This window comes from Pongo abelii, chromosome 1, assembly GCF_028885655.2.
Source record: "Pongo abelii isolate AG06213 chromosome 1, NHGRI_mPonAbe1-v2.0_pri, whole genome shotgun sequence".
NCBI lineage: Eukaryota > Metazoa > Chordata > Mammalia > Primates > Hominidae > Pongo > Pongo abelii.
In genome coordinates, this window is record NC_071985.2 from 197,472,643 (window position 1) to 197,492,195 (window position 19,553).

Sequence of the window (19,553 nt, forward strand, 5' to 3'; positions counted from 1 at the left end):
GAGACAGGGTCTCGCTCTTTTGTCCAGGCTGGAGTACAGTGGTATGATCGCAACTCGCTGTGGCTTCGAACTCTTGGCCTCAAGCAAGCCTCCTGCCTCAGCTTCCCAAGTAGCTGGGATTACAGGGGGATGCCACCACACTTGGTTCTTATTTTTAAAGAGAAGATAAAATCTGGGCCAGGTGCAGTGTCTCATGCTTGTAATCCAGGCACTTTGGGAGGCTGAGGTGGGAGGATTGCTTGAGGCCGGGAGTTTCAGGCCAGCCTGGTCAACATAGTGAGACTCCATCTCTACAAAAATTTAAAAAACTATCCGAATGTGGTGGTGTACACCCGTTGTCTTAGCTACTTAGGCTGAGGCAGGAAGATCCTTGAGCCCAGGAGGTGAGCTGTGATCCTGCCACTGCATTTCCACCTGGGCGACAGAGTGAGACCCTGTCTCTCTTAAAAAATTTTAAACAATTGGCCTGGCATGGTGGCTCACGCCTGTAATCCCAGCACTTTGGGAGTCCAAGGCGGGCGGATAACAAGGTCAGGAGTTCAAGACCAGCCTGACCAACATGGTGAAATCCCGTCTCTACAAAAAATACAAAAAATTAGCCAGGCGTGGTGGCATGCGCCTGTAATCCCAGCTCCTCAGGAGGCTGAGGCAGGAGAATCGCTTGAACCCGGGAGGTGGAGGTAGCAGTGAGCCGATATCGCGCCACTGCACTCCAACCTGAGTGAAAGAGCGAGACTCCATCTCAAAAAAAAAAAAAAGAAAAGAAAAAAAATTTAAACAATTAAAAATTATTTGCAGACTGAAACTGGCCTGCCAACTTGCGACTTCTGGTATTAGTCTAACAACTTTAATTATAAAATGAAGAGCTATACCTGAAATTATGCAGTTAAAGAGGGTTGAGAGCTGATTTCCAAAATCTTAGTCCAGTGTTTTCTTGCATCGCATACCGGGGCTGTTTATCTACTTTTGGGCCTGTAAAGATTCCCCCAGTTCATTTTGGTTCCTTTTTTCCCTACACATTCTTAATTCTTTCACCTCCTGGCAAAGTTTGGAAGCCTAGTGTCGTCTCCCCATTTTCACTCCACTCACTGTCTTTTATTTAAGAAGGTGAAAAATGGGTGGGGTAGGGGGGAGGTAGGCAGTCTTTGAAAAACCTGAGCTCCAGCCACATGCCCAGCACTGGAAACATTCTATGTATTGTCTCATTGAATGCTCCAACAGTTCTATTTTCTCCTTTCACACTGGAGGAAACTGAGATTTAGAAGCATCAAGGAACTTGCTCAGAGTGTCACATAATCAAGGTTTGAACCCAGGACTTCATGACTAAAGCTTAAGTGCCTTCCACTGTATCACATGGGTCTCGTTCCCTAGTCTGAAGAGCTGTAATGATGACCACACAAGAGAAAGTTTAAGAGCAAAGCTTTTCTTTTTATTGCAGTTATTAGTGAAAGTTATACTTCAAACTGAAGCTAAGCAACACTAAAACCATTAATATTTTTAAAATCAAGGATTAAAAACAAATACAACATAGAACTCTCCAGTAGGCAGAATGGCAGAAAAAAGAGTAGTGGTTCTGTCACGGAACATTTCGTGACAGTTTGGCTCAGAAAGAATCATGACAATTTCTGTTGTTGTTGTTTGCCTCCCAACAGGAAACAATGACACTTTCTTTAACACAAAATATTATATGAGCTGTTTAAAAACCAGCTTCTTCAAGCTTCTCAGTCTCACTCATAACTTGTTCGTAGTATAATAATTTCTGTGGGGAAGATAGTTTAACTGAAGTATAATATTTTTTGTGGGGAAGATAGTTTAACTGAAAAAGAAAATATATTACCAAATTTTAAATACTGAAAACAAGTACTTTTGTTCAAAAACTTTATTTGCCTTCTGCTCATTATAATTACATATAATCTTCAAGGGGTTTAAATGACAACCAAATCCAAGGCCTGGCCCCCAAGAACACAGTGATAGGATTCAGCATTTGGTGTTTCTAATTATACAATGACTACATATATATCATAGACTTGCTCTCATCCATTCTCCACCATAAAGTTCCAATTTCCTCTTAATAAAATATGGCAGTCAAGTTTAGTCTCATTCAAAATCTTATCTGGTCCTATAGCATATTACAGACTTAGACTCACTCTTTTGTTTTAATTGATGTTACTGTGTAGCCGAAGATTTTAAAAAAAGATTTATAGATATACACTTGAAATTCTGCAGTCTTGAAATACTACAATAAATTGTTCTTACTTATGAAAAGCCAACAACAACAAAAAAGGCCAGGCCAGGCATAAGACAGAGGGGAAGGGAAGATGAGGAGGGAGGTTTGAGAGTCCCATCATTTTGCCTTGCTGAAACTGGGTTTCAGTAGAAATATTTGGCAAGAATAGTGTGGAAAAGGAGGATGGAGAAAGAGGTTACTCTGATTTTATGTAATAATTCAGTTTCAAAACATACTGATATCAACCTCCAAAAATAGTAGTTCACATCTGCAATACAAATAGGCACACACGGTAAAGATGGTTAAAAAGTAGAATTTAAAAGGCTATTTGTCCATCTTCAGGACATTTTGCAGGCGGCCCCACCCTCCCCACATGTCCTATATTTACATTTTACTCTTCAGAAAAGCCCCTTTTAAAAGAATGCTATTTCTTCCTCCATTACTTAGGGTTTTTTTTGTTTGTTTGTTTTAGCAGCAATTATCTAGTGGGAGCAGTTAGCTACACTTTAGGGGTGTATGTTTGTATGTGCATTGTGTATAACAGAAATGTTCTCTAGAGTGAGCAGTCAGATTACACTGGAATGGTCATATTACAATTTAGTCCCCCAAACACTAAAGAAACACATTATTTTTTTCTATATAAACTTAATATGCAGTTATAAACATAAAATATTGATATAGACACACATACACACACCACTGCTTCCCACAGCCTATGAATGCATCCACGTACTAGTCCACAAGAATGATCTTTATTCACAAGATATAGTAATACTTTTATGGGTCCATAACTGAAAAGAGACATTAAAGCTACACATTACAGCAAAAATAGTTTAAAATTATTCCTGATATATCAGTGTTAGCTATCTCACTGCACAAGGTGGATTTTTTGTTCATTTTTCATTTTTCAAACATGAATCTCCCCAACTTTTCATCTTCAGTACTTGAAATTCTCATTGAAAGTAATGCAGATGCCACCTTTGTTAGCAATGAGTTGGAAAAGCCCAACTGCCTGCAACAAGGGGAGGTCGGCATCTGTGGAGATAAAAGTAAATGTTGAATGCGTCCATACCCTGTGTACCTAAAATGCATCCTTTTTTCTTTTTTTTAAAAAAAATCTTGTCTGTTGCAACAAAGAATTGTTTACACTCCCTGCAGTGGTATGCCCTTTGTAATTTCCTAGGAACAGAATCTCTTCCCCCCATGGAAATGCATAAGCCTGCTGAAATGTAAGGACCTGCCACGATCCATAAAGGTAACTGCATCAGACACCTGATATGACCTGCAGGTGCCTAGAATTGAATTCACACGAAGCAAAAACTTTCACTATATTTTAACCTTTACAGGTACATGATGATTGGAATTTTTAAAGTAAAGCAAAGTTAAATTCTGCAAAGCCATGAGTTAAATAAGCCCACTTTCTTTCTTAAAATCTAACCCTCTTCTTCAAAGAAAGGTACCAAAAATCGGCCAAGAAACGGGAATAACCATCTAGTTGTACAACAGCCTCTGATGCTAACATGTAGCAAAAGTGCCTGAAGGCAAAGGCAAAGTTAATTTCTAAGTATTTGTATTTTATTATTTTTTTTTATTGAGACAGAGCTTCACTTTGTTGCCCAGGCTGGAGTGCAGTGGCACAATCTTGGCTCACTGCAACCTCTGCCACCTGGGTCCACGCAATTATCCCACCTTAGCCTCCGTAGTAGCTGGGATTACAGGCATCCTCCATCGCGCCCAGCTAATTTTTGTATTTTTGGTAGAGACGGGGTTTTGCCATGTTGGCCAGGCTGGTCTCGAACTCCTGACCTCAAGTGATCCACCTGCCTCGGCCTCCCAAAGTGCTGGGATTACAGGCATGAACCACCGCACCCAGCCAATTTCTAAGTATTTGATGGTTTTCACCACATTAATCTAACTCAAAACTGCAGCTGCCATAGCACCACTAAAATCATTTGGTTTTTGAAAAGTTATGCTTTTGCCAAGGATTATTATAAAGAAAAATTCAGCCTGTGTGCTGGATATCTTGCAGGGAAGAAACAACAGGATATGTTTGTAAGTGAACACTACACCATGATAAGGCATATGTTTCTCTTATTCCTGTTTCATAAAATGATCTATGACAAAAGACATTTTCACAGAGGCAAACTGGAAAGGAATCCTTCACACAACACTCTTCTATTATCTTGAAAGTCTGAATAGCTTTTCCTTTGGAGAACTCAAATGCTTCAGCAAACATTATCTTATTCTTACAACAATTTAGTGATCATGCGTATAATCCCAGCACTTTGGGTGGCTGAGGCAGGAGGACTGCTTGAGCTCAGGAGTTAGAGATCAGCCTGGGCAACATGTGAGACCCCATCTCTGCAATAAAATAAAATAATTAGCCAGGTGTGGTGGCATGTACCTCTAGTCCCAGCTACTTGGGAGGCTGAAGCAGGAGGATAGTTTGGGCGCCGGAGGTGGAGGCTGTAGTGAGCTATGATCACACCACTGTAGCTCAGCCTGGGCAACAGAGTGAGACCCTGACTCAAAACAAAAGAACCCCAACAATTTAGTGAGGTAGGTGAGGACAGATATTACCACTCTTATTTACAAGGGGAAACTAGGCACACAGAGATTAAAAGAATTGCCTAAGGACACGGAGCAAATCAGTGGGAGACCTATTACTAAATTCCAAGTCTCTGGCTCATATTCTAGAGCCCTTTCTACTCTCAAAGGCAATAAATTTTCAATAGGCTTTTTCCAGTTGTGACCTTTCAAAAGTTCCTCCATTAAAGAACACCTTAAGCCTTCTCTCTTACAGCCCACGCTTGACTAGGAACTGGGATGAGTTTCAAACTATTTTTCCATAATATTTTGCACATATCAAGAAGGCAGATGTGAGACATAAGCTGTATATAAAGTCAGAATAAATACATAAATTAAGAGAAATGAACAGGTTAAGTATTAATTCATTCAATATAATTTTTTACATATTTTAGAAGCCATGTATCAGAATAAAAGTCATAACATTTTAGTTTAAATCAGAGTCCAATTTATCAAAACCATAAGCTATATTAATTTTATTTAAGAATATGAGGATCTCTGTTGGTTGGCAGAAGGTTAGAATATTACTTTCAAGAATAATTCTTATTTATTTATTTATTTTAAAGATTGGGGTCTTGCTGTATTGCCCAGAATTGCTTTAAACTCCTGGGCTCAATTATCCTCCTGCCTCATCCTCCTGAGAAGTTCGGACTACAGGTGCAAACCACCACATCTGGCTAATATCAAGAATAATTTTATCACTTTGCCATAATACATCATATTCCTGATATATATTCTGTTCACATTAGCATTCTATAGCTAGCAAAAAATTCCATGGCTAGAGATAATACTTGAAATATTAATACCTTCAATCTTAATTCTCACTTAACTGAGTTACAATTTCTCTTCATATATGTTAAAGTTACATTGTAATAATCATCATTCTATCTATTTTTGTTTTATTCCTCCCCTCTTTTATTTTTAACAGTGTGTGTGTGTGTTTGTGTGTGAGTGTGTGTGATGGGGAGAAAAGAACAATTGTGTGATTCACAAATGGCATAAAACACTGATTGTATTACAAATAAGAATGGTGGCACTCTAGTAAATAAGATAATGGAATGTCAAAGGAAACAAACTTTAGAATACAAACATGGAAAACGTGCTAAAATATTAATCAAGCTATAGCTTGTGGCATGTGATTCTTCTTTCCCAAGTATTTTGAGAGTGTCATTTACCCCCAGTAGAATTCTATATAAACTGCCTCTAAGTCCTTTTCCTATTCCTTCTTTTTTTTTTTTTTTTGAGATGGAGTCTTGCTCTGTTGCCCAGGCTGGAGTGCAATGGTCGGATCTCAGCTCACTGCAACCTCCGCCTCCTGGGTTCCAGACTACCTTGTCTGGAAAGGCCCTGCTTGGTGTTTTCTATTTAAAGGGGAAAACCAAACACGTTATGTTGATAGCAATGCCTGGCTCTATTAAGGATAAATACTTCATTTAATTTCCTTATTGTAATTCAGACTAGCAGGATTCTCCTGCCTCAGCCTCAGGTGCCCGCCACCACGCCCAGCTAATTTTGTATTTTTAGTAGAGACAGGGTTTCACCATATTGCCCAGGCTGGTCTCAAACTCCTGACCTTGTGATCCGCCTGCCTCGGCCTCCCAAAGTGCTGGGATTACAGGCATGAGCCACTGCGCCCGGCCTATTCTTTCTTTTTTAAAGAGGGAACGGGGTTAGACCCTGGGCTAAAAAATTAGAAAGCTCCTGGAAAACCTTAATTGCAATTAATTACTATAGAAGTTCAAGTCTGTTGCTAGCAAAACCAAAGCTTCCTTTTGTTAAACTCCCTGGGATCAAACTGTACCCATAAACTGGGTTGGACTGTCTATGCCAAAATTCTTTCTTCATTACAAACTAACCAGTGTTTTTACCAAATCCCACACCAAAACCATTTTCTTTACAGGAAAGACTACCTTGTCTGGAAAGGCCCTGCTTGGTATTTTCTATTTAAAGGGGAAAACCAAAGACATTATGTTGATAGCAATGCCTGGCTCTATTTAAGGGTAAATACTTCATTTAATTTCTTTACTGTAATTCAGAAGCAACTTCCAAGACTTCTCTAAGTTACTGAGAATAGGTGTGCCTTTGGTTCTGGGACAACATTATCATATAAATTTAGATTACAGAGACGCTCGTCTCAGGTCTCTTCTGTAGGTTCAAATAGCAATAGCTGCTCTTGTACTCTGCAAATATTAAACAATTGTAAGGTTTCTGCCCAAGGATCCCAGCAAGGAAGCCTTATCCTAAATTCCCCCTCACTATATATTCTCACAATCCTACTAGTCTATTTCTTTACAAAGACCTCCAGTTTCTACAGATTCTGACAATAAAGAGTCACGTATGCAACATTTTTGCAGTCTTTCCTTCTTTGGTTCTAAAAAGACTATTAAAGGACTAACTTAAGAGATTTTTGTTTTCCCAACCAAAAATGAAATAAAGATGACATAAAGCCATGAAATAAAGATGAAAGTTTTGTCTTTTATTTTTAAAATTATTATTATTTTTTGAGACGTAGTTTCACTCTTGTCGCCCAGGCTGGAGTGCAGTGGCACGATCTTGGCTCACTGCAACCTCCACCTACCGGGTTCAAATGATTCTCTTGCCTCAGCCTCCCGAGTGGCTGGGATTACAGGCGCCCACCACCATGCCTGGCTAATTTTTGTATTTTTAGTAGAGACGTGTTTTGCCATGTTGTCCAGGCTGGTCTTGAATTGCTGACCTCAGGTAATCAGCCTGCCTCGGCCTCCCAAAGTGCTGGGATTACAGGTGTGAGCCACCATGCCCGGCCAAGATGAAAGTTTTAGGCACTAAATATCAGAGTAATCTCCCTCTCTAGTCTCTGGTGTTGCCTCTTCAATATCAAACATAAAATTATAGATAGCATACCGCCAATTTTTGGAAAGAATAAAATTTAAAAAGCAAGGCTCTAATGACCAACACTTCCATCTGTTTTCTACGCATAACACTGTTTATGGCAATTCTTTTTTGGGATGATCTATTACTCACTGCACAACGATTTTTTTTTTTTTTTTTTTTTAAGACAGAGTCTCACTCTGTTGCCCAGGCTGGAGTGCAGTGGCACAATCTTGGCTCACTGCATCCTCCGCCACCACACCCGGCTAATTTTTGTATTTTTAGAAGAGACGGGGTTTTGCCATGTTGGCCAGGCTGGTCTTGAACTCCTGACCTCAGGTGATCCGCTCACCTCAGCCACCCAAAGTGTTGGGATTATAGGCGTGAGCCACTGCACCTGGCCACAAAGCTTTCTTTCTAAAGAGGTGAACTAAACATGAACAAGCCATCAAGTACTTCACTGTGGTCAAGCTGTACTGATGTCAGGTAGCAGGATTTGTGGAGCCAACCAGTTAAAACAGCAAAATAAGCTCTATATGCTAGGTTTCTATGAACTTTCAGAAGGAAAAAGAAAACACAGGACCAGAGGCACCTTTTTTTTTTTTTTTGAGATGGAGTCTTCCTCTGTTGCCAGGCTGGAGTGCAGTGGTGCAATCTTGGCTCACTGCAACCTCCGCCTCCCAGGTTCAAGTGATTCTCCTGCCTCAGCCTCCCAAGTAGCTGGGACTACAGGCGTGTGCCACCACGCCCAGCTAATTTTTGTATTTTTAGTAGAGATGGGGTTTCAGCACGTTGGCCAGGATGGTCTCCATCTCTTGACCTCGTGATCCACCCACCTTGGCCTCCCAAAGTGCAGGGATTACAGGCGTGAGCCACCGTGCCCGGCCCAGAGGCAACTTCTAAAATGTTGGTCTTCAGGAACTACATGTCTGCTGAACTTGGACATGTTGAAATGTAATGAATACAACTATTAAAGTTATAAGCGCAATAAATATCCTTAAAAGGGGACATACACTCACAGCAAAAATATTTTGCTTTTTTTTTTGAGATGGAGTCTTGCTCTGTCACCCAGGCTGGAGTGCAGTGGTGTGATCTTGGCTCACTGCAACCTCCGCCTCCTGGGTTCAAGCCATTCTCCTGCCTCGGCCTCCCCAATAGCTGGGATTACAGGTGTGTATCGCCAAGCCCAGCTAATTTTTGTATTTTTAGTAGAGACGGGGTTTCACCATATTGGGCAGGCTGGTCTCCAACTCCTGACCTCGTGTTCCACCCGCCTCAGCCTCCCACCCAAAGTGCTGGGATTACAGGTGTGAGCCACCACGCCCAGCCACATTAATTTGCTTTTAATTAGTAGTAACAAATTCTTATAATCAGAGTACAAATCTGTACTATCTGTATACAATTGGTACTTGATGTGTGGGGGGGTGGAAGAAGTATCTCAGAATAGTATACCACAGGGCAAACTAATGTAACTGGCAAAAATGCAAAAAGAAATGAAATGGCTAATCTCTACAAGAAATCACACGCTGATCTATTTTAAACTGTAAAACTTTACATCATATAAAAATAAAATTTTCCCATTTATAATTACCTGACACTTTCCCATTTTCTTGCCTTTCAGTGGAATACACTACAGTAAAATGTCATACATTGAAATCCAATAATTTAGAATTGAAAACCCAGAGGATGCAATACAGTTTATCTATTATCCACTTATAGAAAAGAAATTTCTTAACAAGCAAATTCATGATGTAAAAATACAATGCAAGTATTTTACCTGCTTAAGGGAATATACTTCTTTCATGTACTTTTATTTATTTTTATTTTTATTTTCTGAGATGGAGTTTTACTCTTGTTGCCCAGGCTGGAGTGCAATGGCGCGATCTTGGCTCACTGCAACCTCCGCCTGCCGAGTTCAAGTGATTCTCCTGCCTCAGCCTCTCGAGTAGCTGGGATTACAGGCACGTGCCACCATGCCCAGCTAATTTTTGTATGTTTAGTAGAGACGGGTTTTCGCCATGTTGGCCAGGCTGGTCTCGAACCCCTGACCTCAGGTGGTCTGCCTGCCTCAGCCTCCCAAAGTGCTGGGATTTCCACTGCACCCAGCCCATGTACTTTTATTTTAAAAGTTAACATACCAATATCCATAATCTTGATCTTGGCCAGATGCAGTGGCTCATGGCTGTAATCCCAGCACTTTGGGAGGCTGATGTGGGAGGAGCACTTGAGCTTAGGAGTTCAAGACCAGCCTGGGCAATATAGTGACCCCACCTCTAAAGAAAAAAACCATTAGCTGGGCATAGTGGCGCATGCGAGAAGCCCCAGCTACTTCAGAGGCTGAGGTGGGAGGATAGCCTGAGCCCAGGAGTTTGAAGTTATAGTGAACTATGATTGTGCCACAAATCAAAACAAATAATTTTGACCTATTCACTAGGAAACTGGACTGTCCATATATAATTGAACTTAATATTCTATAATCATTCTTTTTACTGCCTTCCAATTTATTCACATTCATAAATTATTACTATTTAAATTTTTAATTAGCTGAAGTACTCTATTAATCAGTCTTTATACCTGGCTCTCCCTAGCCACTTACACTCTGATTTCTTCGTTGACACTCAGGGATTCCATCAACTTTAGAAGTATGCTAGGGAAAAGATCAGGGGAGCAAATCTTCCATATAACAAATTATGGGGGAAAAGTTTCATTTCAAAGTCAATTATCAATGAATTTGGAATCATTTGCTATTTGTTTTCCAGGCCTACAAAAATGTTATCTTAATCCTAATGCAGAAAAATGTGACCATTTAAGCAGTTTCAATGTACTTAAAGTTAAAAAAAAAAAAGGCATGTAACAATTATTTATTTGACAGGTTTCCCCAAAACTGCAATCAGGTAAAATAAATCCAATCTGTTATGTTACTTTGCTACTAAAGGGAAAAAAAGGATCAAACTTACAGGAAAGCCCCACCTCCCCTCCACATGTAGAAATCTGTCTAAAGACTGTCTTTAATGCCCACTATATAAACAACATTAAATATTCTAAGTTACAAAATAGTGTTAATGGTTTATTGGTAAAAATCCAAACTCTAGAGTTTATGGAATTCGTAGTTTGGTTGGTATATTAACACTCCATCTTAATCTTTGCTGCTATTACAAAGAATGAGGAAAGCTAGAAATATCTATAAAAATAAAATACCTTGAAACCAACAAGCAAAATATAAAAGTTGCACACAAGTTGCCAATAAATATAAACATCACAATAGAAAAATTAATTTTAACAAAAATAAACTCATAATTGCTATTAAGACATTATAAAAACAAAAAAGTTTAATGTGCATGTATATTTGCAAACAGACACAGTACACTCCAAACAATATAATTTTACTATCATTATTATATAATGCAGCATACAAGGTTACTGAGGTGTGGTATTTTTTGTTGTTGTTGTTGTTTGCTTTTAGTCTTCTTTTCTGGAAGAATGCTCACCAAATTCACAGGAAAGAAGTGCCTAGGTGATCATTTACTGCTATTTACTGCTTCCTGGTATGGAGCAAAATTGCCCTCTGGTAGGTAACTACATTTCTAATTAGTACGAAAGGTCCTGCTATTTTCCTTTCTTTTGCTTATTTCCCCTTAAGCACAATTTTGCATATCCTACTTCTATTTAACTGATCATACCCTTTTAAATGTCTTGTCATCATTTTTCATAGTTCCTGTATCCTAGAAAAAATGAAAAATCATATAAAATATTCCTTGGTGTCTAGAAAAGAAAATTTCTCTAACAATAGAGATCATCATTTTGCTTTCTCACTTAAGCTGATCTGAATGATGATTTGGTACTGCCTTTATGAGCAGTCCTCCTTAATAATGACTAATTAGGCCGGGTATGGTGGTGCATGCCTGTAATCCCAGCTACTTGGGAGGCTGAGGCACGAGAATCACTTGAACCCGGGAGGCGGAGTTTGCAGTAAGTTGAGATCACGCCACTGCACTCCGGCCTAGGTGACAGAGCAAGACTTTTTCTCAAAAAAAAAAAAAAAAAAAAAGATTAATTAGAAAATGTTGCCTATAATTCCAGGCAAGTTACATTTCCCTTTGGACACTGGTACTATACCCATAATCTTGTTAAAAAGTTAAGTAGGTTTGCTGTTTTATGTGCATTATGGATTTCCTCCAACACAGTTGAAAATTGAAAGAGGTAATTCTACTAAATATTTTGTTTTCAAATTTACAAAATAAATTTGGTGAGCATTTACCTAGACACTTTACTGCATAAAAGCTTTCCTTGGTTCCCTTGGACGAGATTCAGGACAACAACTAACATTATTTTTATGAAACTGTCACACTCTTGGAGTTCTAAAATAATTTATCTTTAAAATTCTTAGCTTCGTGCTACTTGAAAAATAAAAATCTACAGCACCATCTTCTGAAAAGGCACTTTCTAAGAACCGCCTTGCTTTAAAAAATGATTAAAAAATTTAACTCAAGAGTCTATGCCCTGACAAACATCTTTGCTTTACTGAGACCCTAACATAGATACATTAGATTTTGGTTACCTTAGAAATTAGTCTAAAAAAGGAAGGGACCCCAATGGCTGGATAGGTGATTTGATAGGATTCTAATTTTGTCACACCATTTATCTGATACTTCAACAGGGTTTCTCACTGGTAAATCTCAACCCTCTATATTGAATTTACCATCCTTCTGTCTTTAATTCAAATTAAAATCTTTAACTTCCGTATTTTAAGAACAAAAGATTCTTGAGATTTAATCAATGATGTAAACATCTGGAGTACTAGTTTTGATGGGTAAAGTAATATAAATTTCAATGAGTAGTAGGTAATATTAGCACAAGCCTTGACCATTGTATCTTGGTTTAAAAAATTATGTTGACTGACATGGAAAATTATAAACTTAAATGTACCATTTTAAAAGTAGGAAAAAAGTCAAAATAATTTTTCCCTGTGTGTGTGTGTATGAGATTATATATATACACACTCATACCTATACACACACACACACACACTCCCCCTCCCTGCTTCCTGGGACTCAGCTTGGCTTTCACTAATCACAGTATCATTTCTAACATTGCAACTGATGAAGAACGTTCTTAGTATAAACAGGACTTTTTTAAAAAGATTTTTTGGAGAAAATTCTCACTTTCTGATTTCTGTACTGACTGACTTACCTATTCTTGGCTTATTTTTTGACTCCTATAGAATCACAAAAGTGCTTCTCTATGATCAAATATGAGGACTGAAATAGGAAAACAAGGGTTCTAAATTAGGGTTATACTGCTACACAGGAAGGCGTTACTTGATGTCAAACCTCCCAACAATTCTTACTGAAGCTTTAAGACATTTATGAATTCTCAAAAAGAATGAAAATAATGAATACTTCATATGGATAAAGCCAAAATAAAGATGCCAGACTAATGATATTTTTGCAGCTTGACTAACTAATAAAAGGTAATTTAAGTAGCAAGTTACTGTTAAGGGCAACCTGCCTGTTCAACAGAAGAACATCTAAGAGGATAAGCTAAGCAAACATTTAACTCAGGTTTAATGATACTGAATGAAAATTTTGCAGAGTTGTCAGTTAAACTTCTTGGTAAAAATATTAAAATCAAGTTTGAAATAGGAAGACTGCAACATATTCTAGCTGTATCCAAGTCGTTTGCTTCTTGAATTTCATAAAAATCACTGCCCTTGGCAAATTCATGTAGGTCTCTAAACAGATCCATCAAGTTCCTTGAGTCACAAACGGTCTCTAATTCCTGGTCTGCAATCCATCTAAATACTTCGGATCCATCACTGGCATGCTTAGTGCTCACCCTTTCCTTGAACACAGAGATCCGCTGCTAGTCACTCCTGCTGAAGGGCAAGTCAGCTTTTATTTCCCTAGACATGCCTTAAGTCTTTCATGACTTCGTCTGTCAGAAGGCCTATCCTCCTAAAATCCATTAGAGAATACACAAGTAAACACTAGGCAGTGGTGGGCTGTGGAGAAGCTAGCTTGGAAACTGGTCTAGATCTTTAGAAGGCTGAGAATCCCTGTGCTGGAAAGCAGAGATGCCTCTATCAAGTGCCTTCTGAAACACTCAGTAATTCCTACTAGAATCCCTGCTAGACTCTCTTCTAGGAATAGAAATATATTAATAGGTTATAAACAGGGATTTCCCTTAGAATAATAGTTTTTCCAAGAAACTTGTTAGAAGATCACTATTAAGAAAAAGAAAGGGAATCTAATATTTCTGTTGAAATGTGCCAAAAAACCAGTACTGAAGAGGCTGAGGTACCCTTTTTCAAACTGTAAAAGTCAAAATCTACATTTCTAAAACAAAGAATATCCTGATATTAAATTGAAACTAAAATGGCAGCACCCTTTGTTACTTTGATATTCCGTGTCCTTACTCTTAGGAAAAAAAAGGGTCTAACACTAGCCTTGAATCCTGCTTATCTCCTTATTGTTTAGTGCAGTAACTGTCAGAATCTACTCAAATAAATATAGCAGCTACAATATTGTAAGTGTATGGTCCTCCATGCCAGTAACCTGATACTGTAATATAATACATGTATCAGCACTTTATGTAGACACATTAACCATCAAGAATATACATTAAACTCCCAACTCTTCTTCATATGAAAATCAATTATCTAGGTGCCAGACTGATATTTTACAGTCAGTCTTGTAGGATACATCATAGAAAAAAGAAGACCAAAATTTAGCATTCATGATATAGTTAGTGAGCAAGGGCAGGAGCAGAAGGGTCACTGTGAATTTCATGTTTAACTTAAAAAAAAAAAACTTTTTTAAAATAAAAAAGATTAGAAATTCTACACCAGAAGTGCAACAATAAATAGGACAAATTTCAAGAAGCATGTCACTTAGCCTTTTATCTTAAAATTCTAAGCACAAATTTTCTTGTAATTAAGAACCAATGGTAATTAATATACCAATTTGTTAGCAAAATAGAAATATAGTATACATATTCTTTCAAGTTAATCAACTTTAAACTAGCAATGCTGACTAGTGTAAGAGCACTCTAAAAAAGAAATCACTCAAAGGTAAAGCTTTATAATTTAGAAAAAATATTTTTCCTCTTAAAAAAGTCCTTCCAAATAGATTTAAATTAAGGGCTCCACTCCAGCATATATGAGTGACTGAAAATTAGGTGAGAGAGTACATAGAGAAAGGGTATCTACAGTCATTCCCTAAAGTTTCCCACATGAATCTGTGCAGCTCCCATGAGGAAGATGTTTTACTCACACTCATCAAGCACAGATGAATTAAATTTTTATCATCTTGTGTATACTATTTTCTTCTCTTGCCCATGATCCTGACTATATTCAGTAAAATTTCAGTGTAAAAAAATCCATCTTTATAGGAAAATTTTCTGGAGGAGATGGGAGAAGGCTGGGAGAAAAAATGTATATACGATACAAATATTACCTTTTGTAAAGTTCTCTGCAACAGTGTTGTAAATTGCATTTCAGACACTTCAAAATAATAAACATACAAAATACAGTACTTTCTTAGTTTTCTGGCAGAGGGACAAAAGATTTCATGCCTGTCGGAGGACATGGGCTCAGATTTTAGGCTCAAAATACAGTGAATTGGCAATAATAGTGGATTACAGGTAAGAGAGAAACTAAAGATCTAAATCCATTAGGTTTCACGTGCAGATGGAATTCTGAAAGGCTAACAACAATGCCCACTGGAAACAATCTGTAGTATCTATACTCTGAACCAGTGCAAAAAAAAAAAAAAAAAAAAAAAAAAAAAATCAAAATGCAATTTTCATGAGTTACAAAGTGCAAAGCTCCCCTGAATCCAATGTTACTGATAAACTCGGTTTTGATAGCTTTATAGTACTTTTTAATACCTTAAAGTGTAATCAATAAAAGTTTTGTAAAACAATTTCCTACATTTCAGTGATTTAACTGATTTAAAATGATCAAAGTCCTAACTTCCTTTGTTACTATCACCTTAATTTTAAAAGGAAAGTTACACCGGTGATACATTAGCAAAAGTTTTAAAATATCATCTTGCATTTTCCTGATTCATTTTAGTAAATGAAAATGGGCATCTAGCCAATATGATTCTTCAATAAACATAATCTATTTGCAAATAATTTAAATATGTTAAGCTATTCATGATTATTTCTTATATCAAAGTTCAACTTTATTTCTAATATTCAAGTTGGACTCATTGAGGCAATTTCACTTCATTTTCATTATGATTTTTTTTTCTTTTGAGACGGAGTTTTGCTTTTGTTGCCCAGGCTGGAGTGCAATGGTGCAATCTTGGCTCACTGCAACTTCTGCCTCCTGGTTTCAAGCAATCCTGCCTCAGCCTCCCGAGTAGCTGGGATTAGAGGTGCCTGCTACCACGCCCAGCTAATTTTTGTATTTTTAGTAGAGATGGGGTTTCACCACGTTGGCCAGGCTAGTCTCAAACTCCTGAGCTCAGGTGATACACCTGTCTCGGCCTCCCAAAGTGCTAGGATTACAGGCATGAGCCACCGTGTCCAGCCTTTTATCACGATGAATTTTAAAAGATAGGCTTTAAAACTGAAAATTGCAAAACTTTCCTTCTGAAATTAAGGCTGTATTCTTTGCCCTTTTAAATTGTGGAGGTGCCTGTTCCTCCTACTATCCATGGTAAAGATGCAAACAGACACAACTTTCCTTTAAAACTGCTTATTGCACTAAAAGATAGCAAAAACAAGTTGTCAGTTCTTAAAATAAACATGATTATATTTCTATAAAAGATGCTGCCAATACAATTCTATAATTATTAAAGCACTATTCTAATAAATATAAAAGAAAAGGAAGCTATACTTCCAAACACATACATATGTGTTTATATACACACACATACATATATATGTAAAAAATATATGAAAATCACATTAAGGTATGAGAGGCAGCAAGTAAACTATCAAAAAACAAAACAAAAAAATCCCTCAACAAACCCTTCTCTCTCTCTACTCAATTTCAGAGGTCTCAACCCTACAGAGTTCTAATCTTTTAAAATATTTACCCTTTATAAAACCTTTAAAGAATTTCCATGTATAACTCATAGAAACAGAAGGCTTCAGAAAACACATCAATTATCAGAGAGAAAGAGTTACAACTTCTGACAGGTTTTATATTTATAGCAGCTTTAACAAACTCACTAAAGAAAAAGAATAGTAGGCCGGGTGCGGTGGCTCACACCTGTAATCCCAGCACTTTGGGAGGTTGAGGCGGGTGGATCACAAGGTCAAGAGATCGAGACCATCCTGGCCAACACGGTGAAACCCCGTCTCTACTAAAAATACAAAAATTAGCTGGGTGTGGTGGCACATGCCTGTAGTCCCAGCTACTCGGGAGGCTGAGGCAGGAGAATTGTTTAAAATCGAGAGGCGGAAGTTGCAGTGAGCCAAGATCTCGCCACTCCACTCCAGCCTGGTGACAGAGCGAGACTCTGTCTCATAAAAAAAAAAAGAAAAAGAAAAAAGAAAAAGAATAGTTCAGGTTGCTACTGCTTATATACAAATTGCGCAAATGGTAAATGTATGTTCTGAGTAGGAGGGGAGAGACACACTCTCACAGAAAGTCATTTTATGTATATATATGTGTGTGTTATGTGTCTGTGTATGTATGTATACATATATATATAAAATTTTGTTTCTTAAGACAGCAATATCAAGAGTTGAGAACTCAGAATTGTGTATGAGATAGGAGTCAGGAGTAGGGTATGCAAAATAAAAGTAGAAATCTAGTTTGCCATATTTTATATTCAAACGAACCAGATACGTCAACATTTGAATGTCACTGGTAGGATTAGGAAAAAAATGTAGGTGATGAAGGCAAGGGAAATAGAGAAATAAAGGCGGTAGTGGGGGTTGAATAAAAGGGAAAGAAAGTTCCCCAATGGAATGAACTCTAAAATATATAACAGACACATATATATCTATTATCAATCCAGATCTAGATATATATGCATATGAAGTATGGATGTATATATTTTAAAAATACACAGACACCTTTTACAAGAATATATGAATGCACATTAATTTTTTGCACACATAATTTTGAAAAATCACTTTGATTATTCATGAAGGTGTGTATTTTTTAAACCATCATTTACTTTTTCTTTACTTTTTTTTGCAAAGATAGTTGTGCTGCCAAGCAACTTGAGGTAAAGGCATTAAAAGGGTTAGACTACAAGAAATGAAAACAAAACAATTGCGATACTTCCTATAGGAGACCGCACAAAAAGCAGTTGGCTGGTTTCATATTGCATAATGATGCTGTGTTCCTTGATGAAGTAAACAATCTTCCTTGTATTAACATAAGGATCAGACCTTGGCCCCCACACAGTGTTGGTTTCTGTATGGCTGGAGGTGTCCTTACTCAATTGACTCCACTGGAAACATACGTTGTATGTCAATTCATCTTTCAGTACTTCCTCTCAGAGAATATACTTGGACTATTTAAGCAAAGTACATTGTACGTAAGGTATCTTGGTGAATTTGTACAGCCTTGGCAAGAGCTTGTGGATCTCGCCCATTGCTTTGTCCTGAAACGTGACTTCCTTCAGCACTGTAAGAGAAGTGGCAATGAACACAAAAACAAACTTTCTATTCTGATGTAATAATTCCAAAAAATACTATTTGTTGTAGAAAATTTCAAAATTATTAACAAATAAGAGACTGGTGTAACAATCTATGTGTCCATTACTCAGCTTCAATCACTGTTAACTCAAGGCCAATTTTGTTTTACTTCTCTCACCTCCCCAGAATTAATTAGAAGCAAATCCAGATATCATATCATTTTGTCTATCTATCTGAATGTATCACTTTATTACCAATAATCTCTCCTTTGAATTAATGTGGTAAAACAACTAAGTTACTATATGATTCTATGACTAATGAGCCTAGACAATATATTTCAATAGGAAACCTTGGGCAGTCAGTTCTGTCATCACTTTTCATATGGATCACTGACTCCGCTAATAGCTTGTGGAACTTGAAAATCCTACCATGCAGACAATATTTGGATTTGGGTGAGAACCTGTTATGCTTTTATATTACCTGTCATGTTCTTTGTCCACAAGATGATATCTGGCTCTAAATGCTACCAGGTGAGCATAATACGCTGGTGCAGGTATAGAAACAGATCGTGTACAGCGTACGTAAGTGTGGCAGAGCTGGTAAGTTAGCAGCTGAAGTTCATCTGCAGTGAAGCAGTTATCATCCCATAAAACATGATAGTGTGAAGGACGACTGGTACCCTATAGAGAAGGCAATGACATACACTGTTGAATTCTGAACTCTTTTTGTTTTGTTTTGTTTTGTTTTTTGAGACAGTCTTGCTCTGTCGCCCAGGCTGAAGTGCAATGGCGTGATCTCAGATCACTGCAACCTCCACCTCCCGGGCTCAAATGATTCTCATGCCTCAGCCTCCCCAGTAGCTGGGATTACAGGCATGTGCGATCACGCCCAGCTAATTTTTTGTATCTTTAGTAGGGACAGGGTTTTGCCATGTTGGTCAGGCTGGTCTCAAACTCCTGACCTCAAATGATCTGCCTGCCTCAGCCTCCCAAAGTGCTGGAATTACAGGCATGCGCTACTGTGCTGAGCCCAATTTAATAAATATTTAATATCAAGTCACATAAAAAACAGGTTTGGCACTTTGGGAGGTCAAGGTGGGAGGGTAGCTTGAGGCCAGGAGTTCAAGACTAGCCTGCACAAGACAGTAAGACTCCATCTCCACAAAAGGTAAAAAAAAAATTAGCCAGATGTGGTGGCATGCACCTGTAGTCCCAGCTACTTGGGAGGCTGAGGCAGGAAGATCACTTGAGCCGAGGAGGTCAAGTCTGCAGTGAGCTATGATCCC

General features: G+C 38.0%; 2 protein-coding genes across 6 annotated transcripts in view; one reads left to right on the forward strand and one right to left on the reverse strand.

Annotated features, from left to right (window-relative positions):
• LOC100439898 (magnesium transporter protein 1-like) overlaps positions 1–19,553 on the forward strand; it is a 111,958-nt gene that overhangs the window by 10,476 nt on the left and 81,929 nt on the right. The gene's annotated exons all lie outside the window — the stretch shown is intronic.
• Positions 1,865–19,553, reverse strand: part of AGO3 (argonaute RISC catalytic component 3) — a 138,596-nt gene continuing 120,907 nt past the window's right edge. For 3 of the 5 annotated variants that reach the window (XM_002811057.5, XM_054555310.2, XM_054555313.1), the window contains 2 exons: positions 18,749–18,948; positions 6,022–18,257 (listed from right to left, as the gene is read on the reverse strand). In XM_002811057.5, the coding sequence (XP_002811103.1) occupies positions 18,149–18,257; positions 18,749–18,948 (309 nt within the window). In that variant the 3' untranslated portion in view covers positions 6,022–18,148. Of the gene's footprint in view, positions 18,258–18,748; positions 18,949–19,553 lie in introns of all 5 variants that reach the window. The other 2 variants (XM_054555322.2, XM_054555331.2) reach the window with 1 other exon arrangement.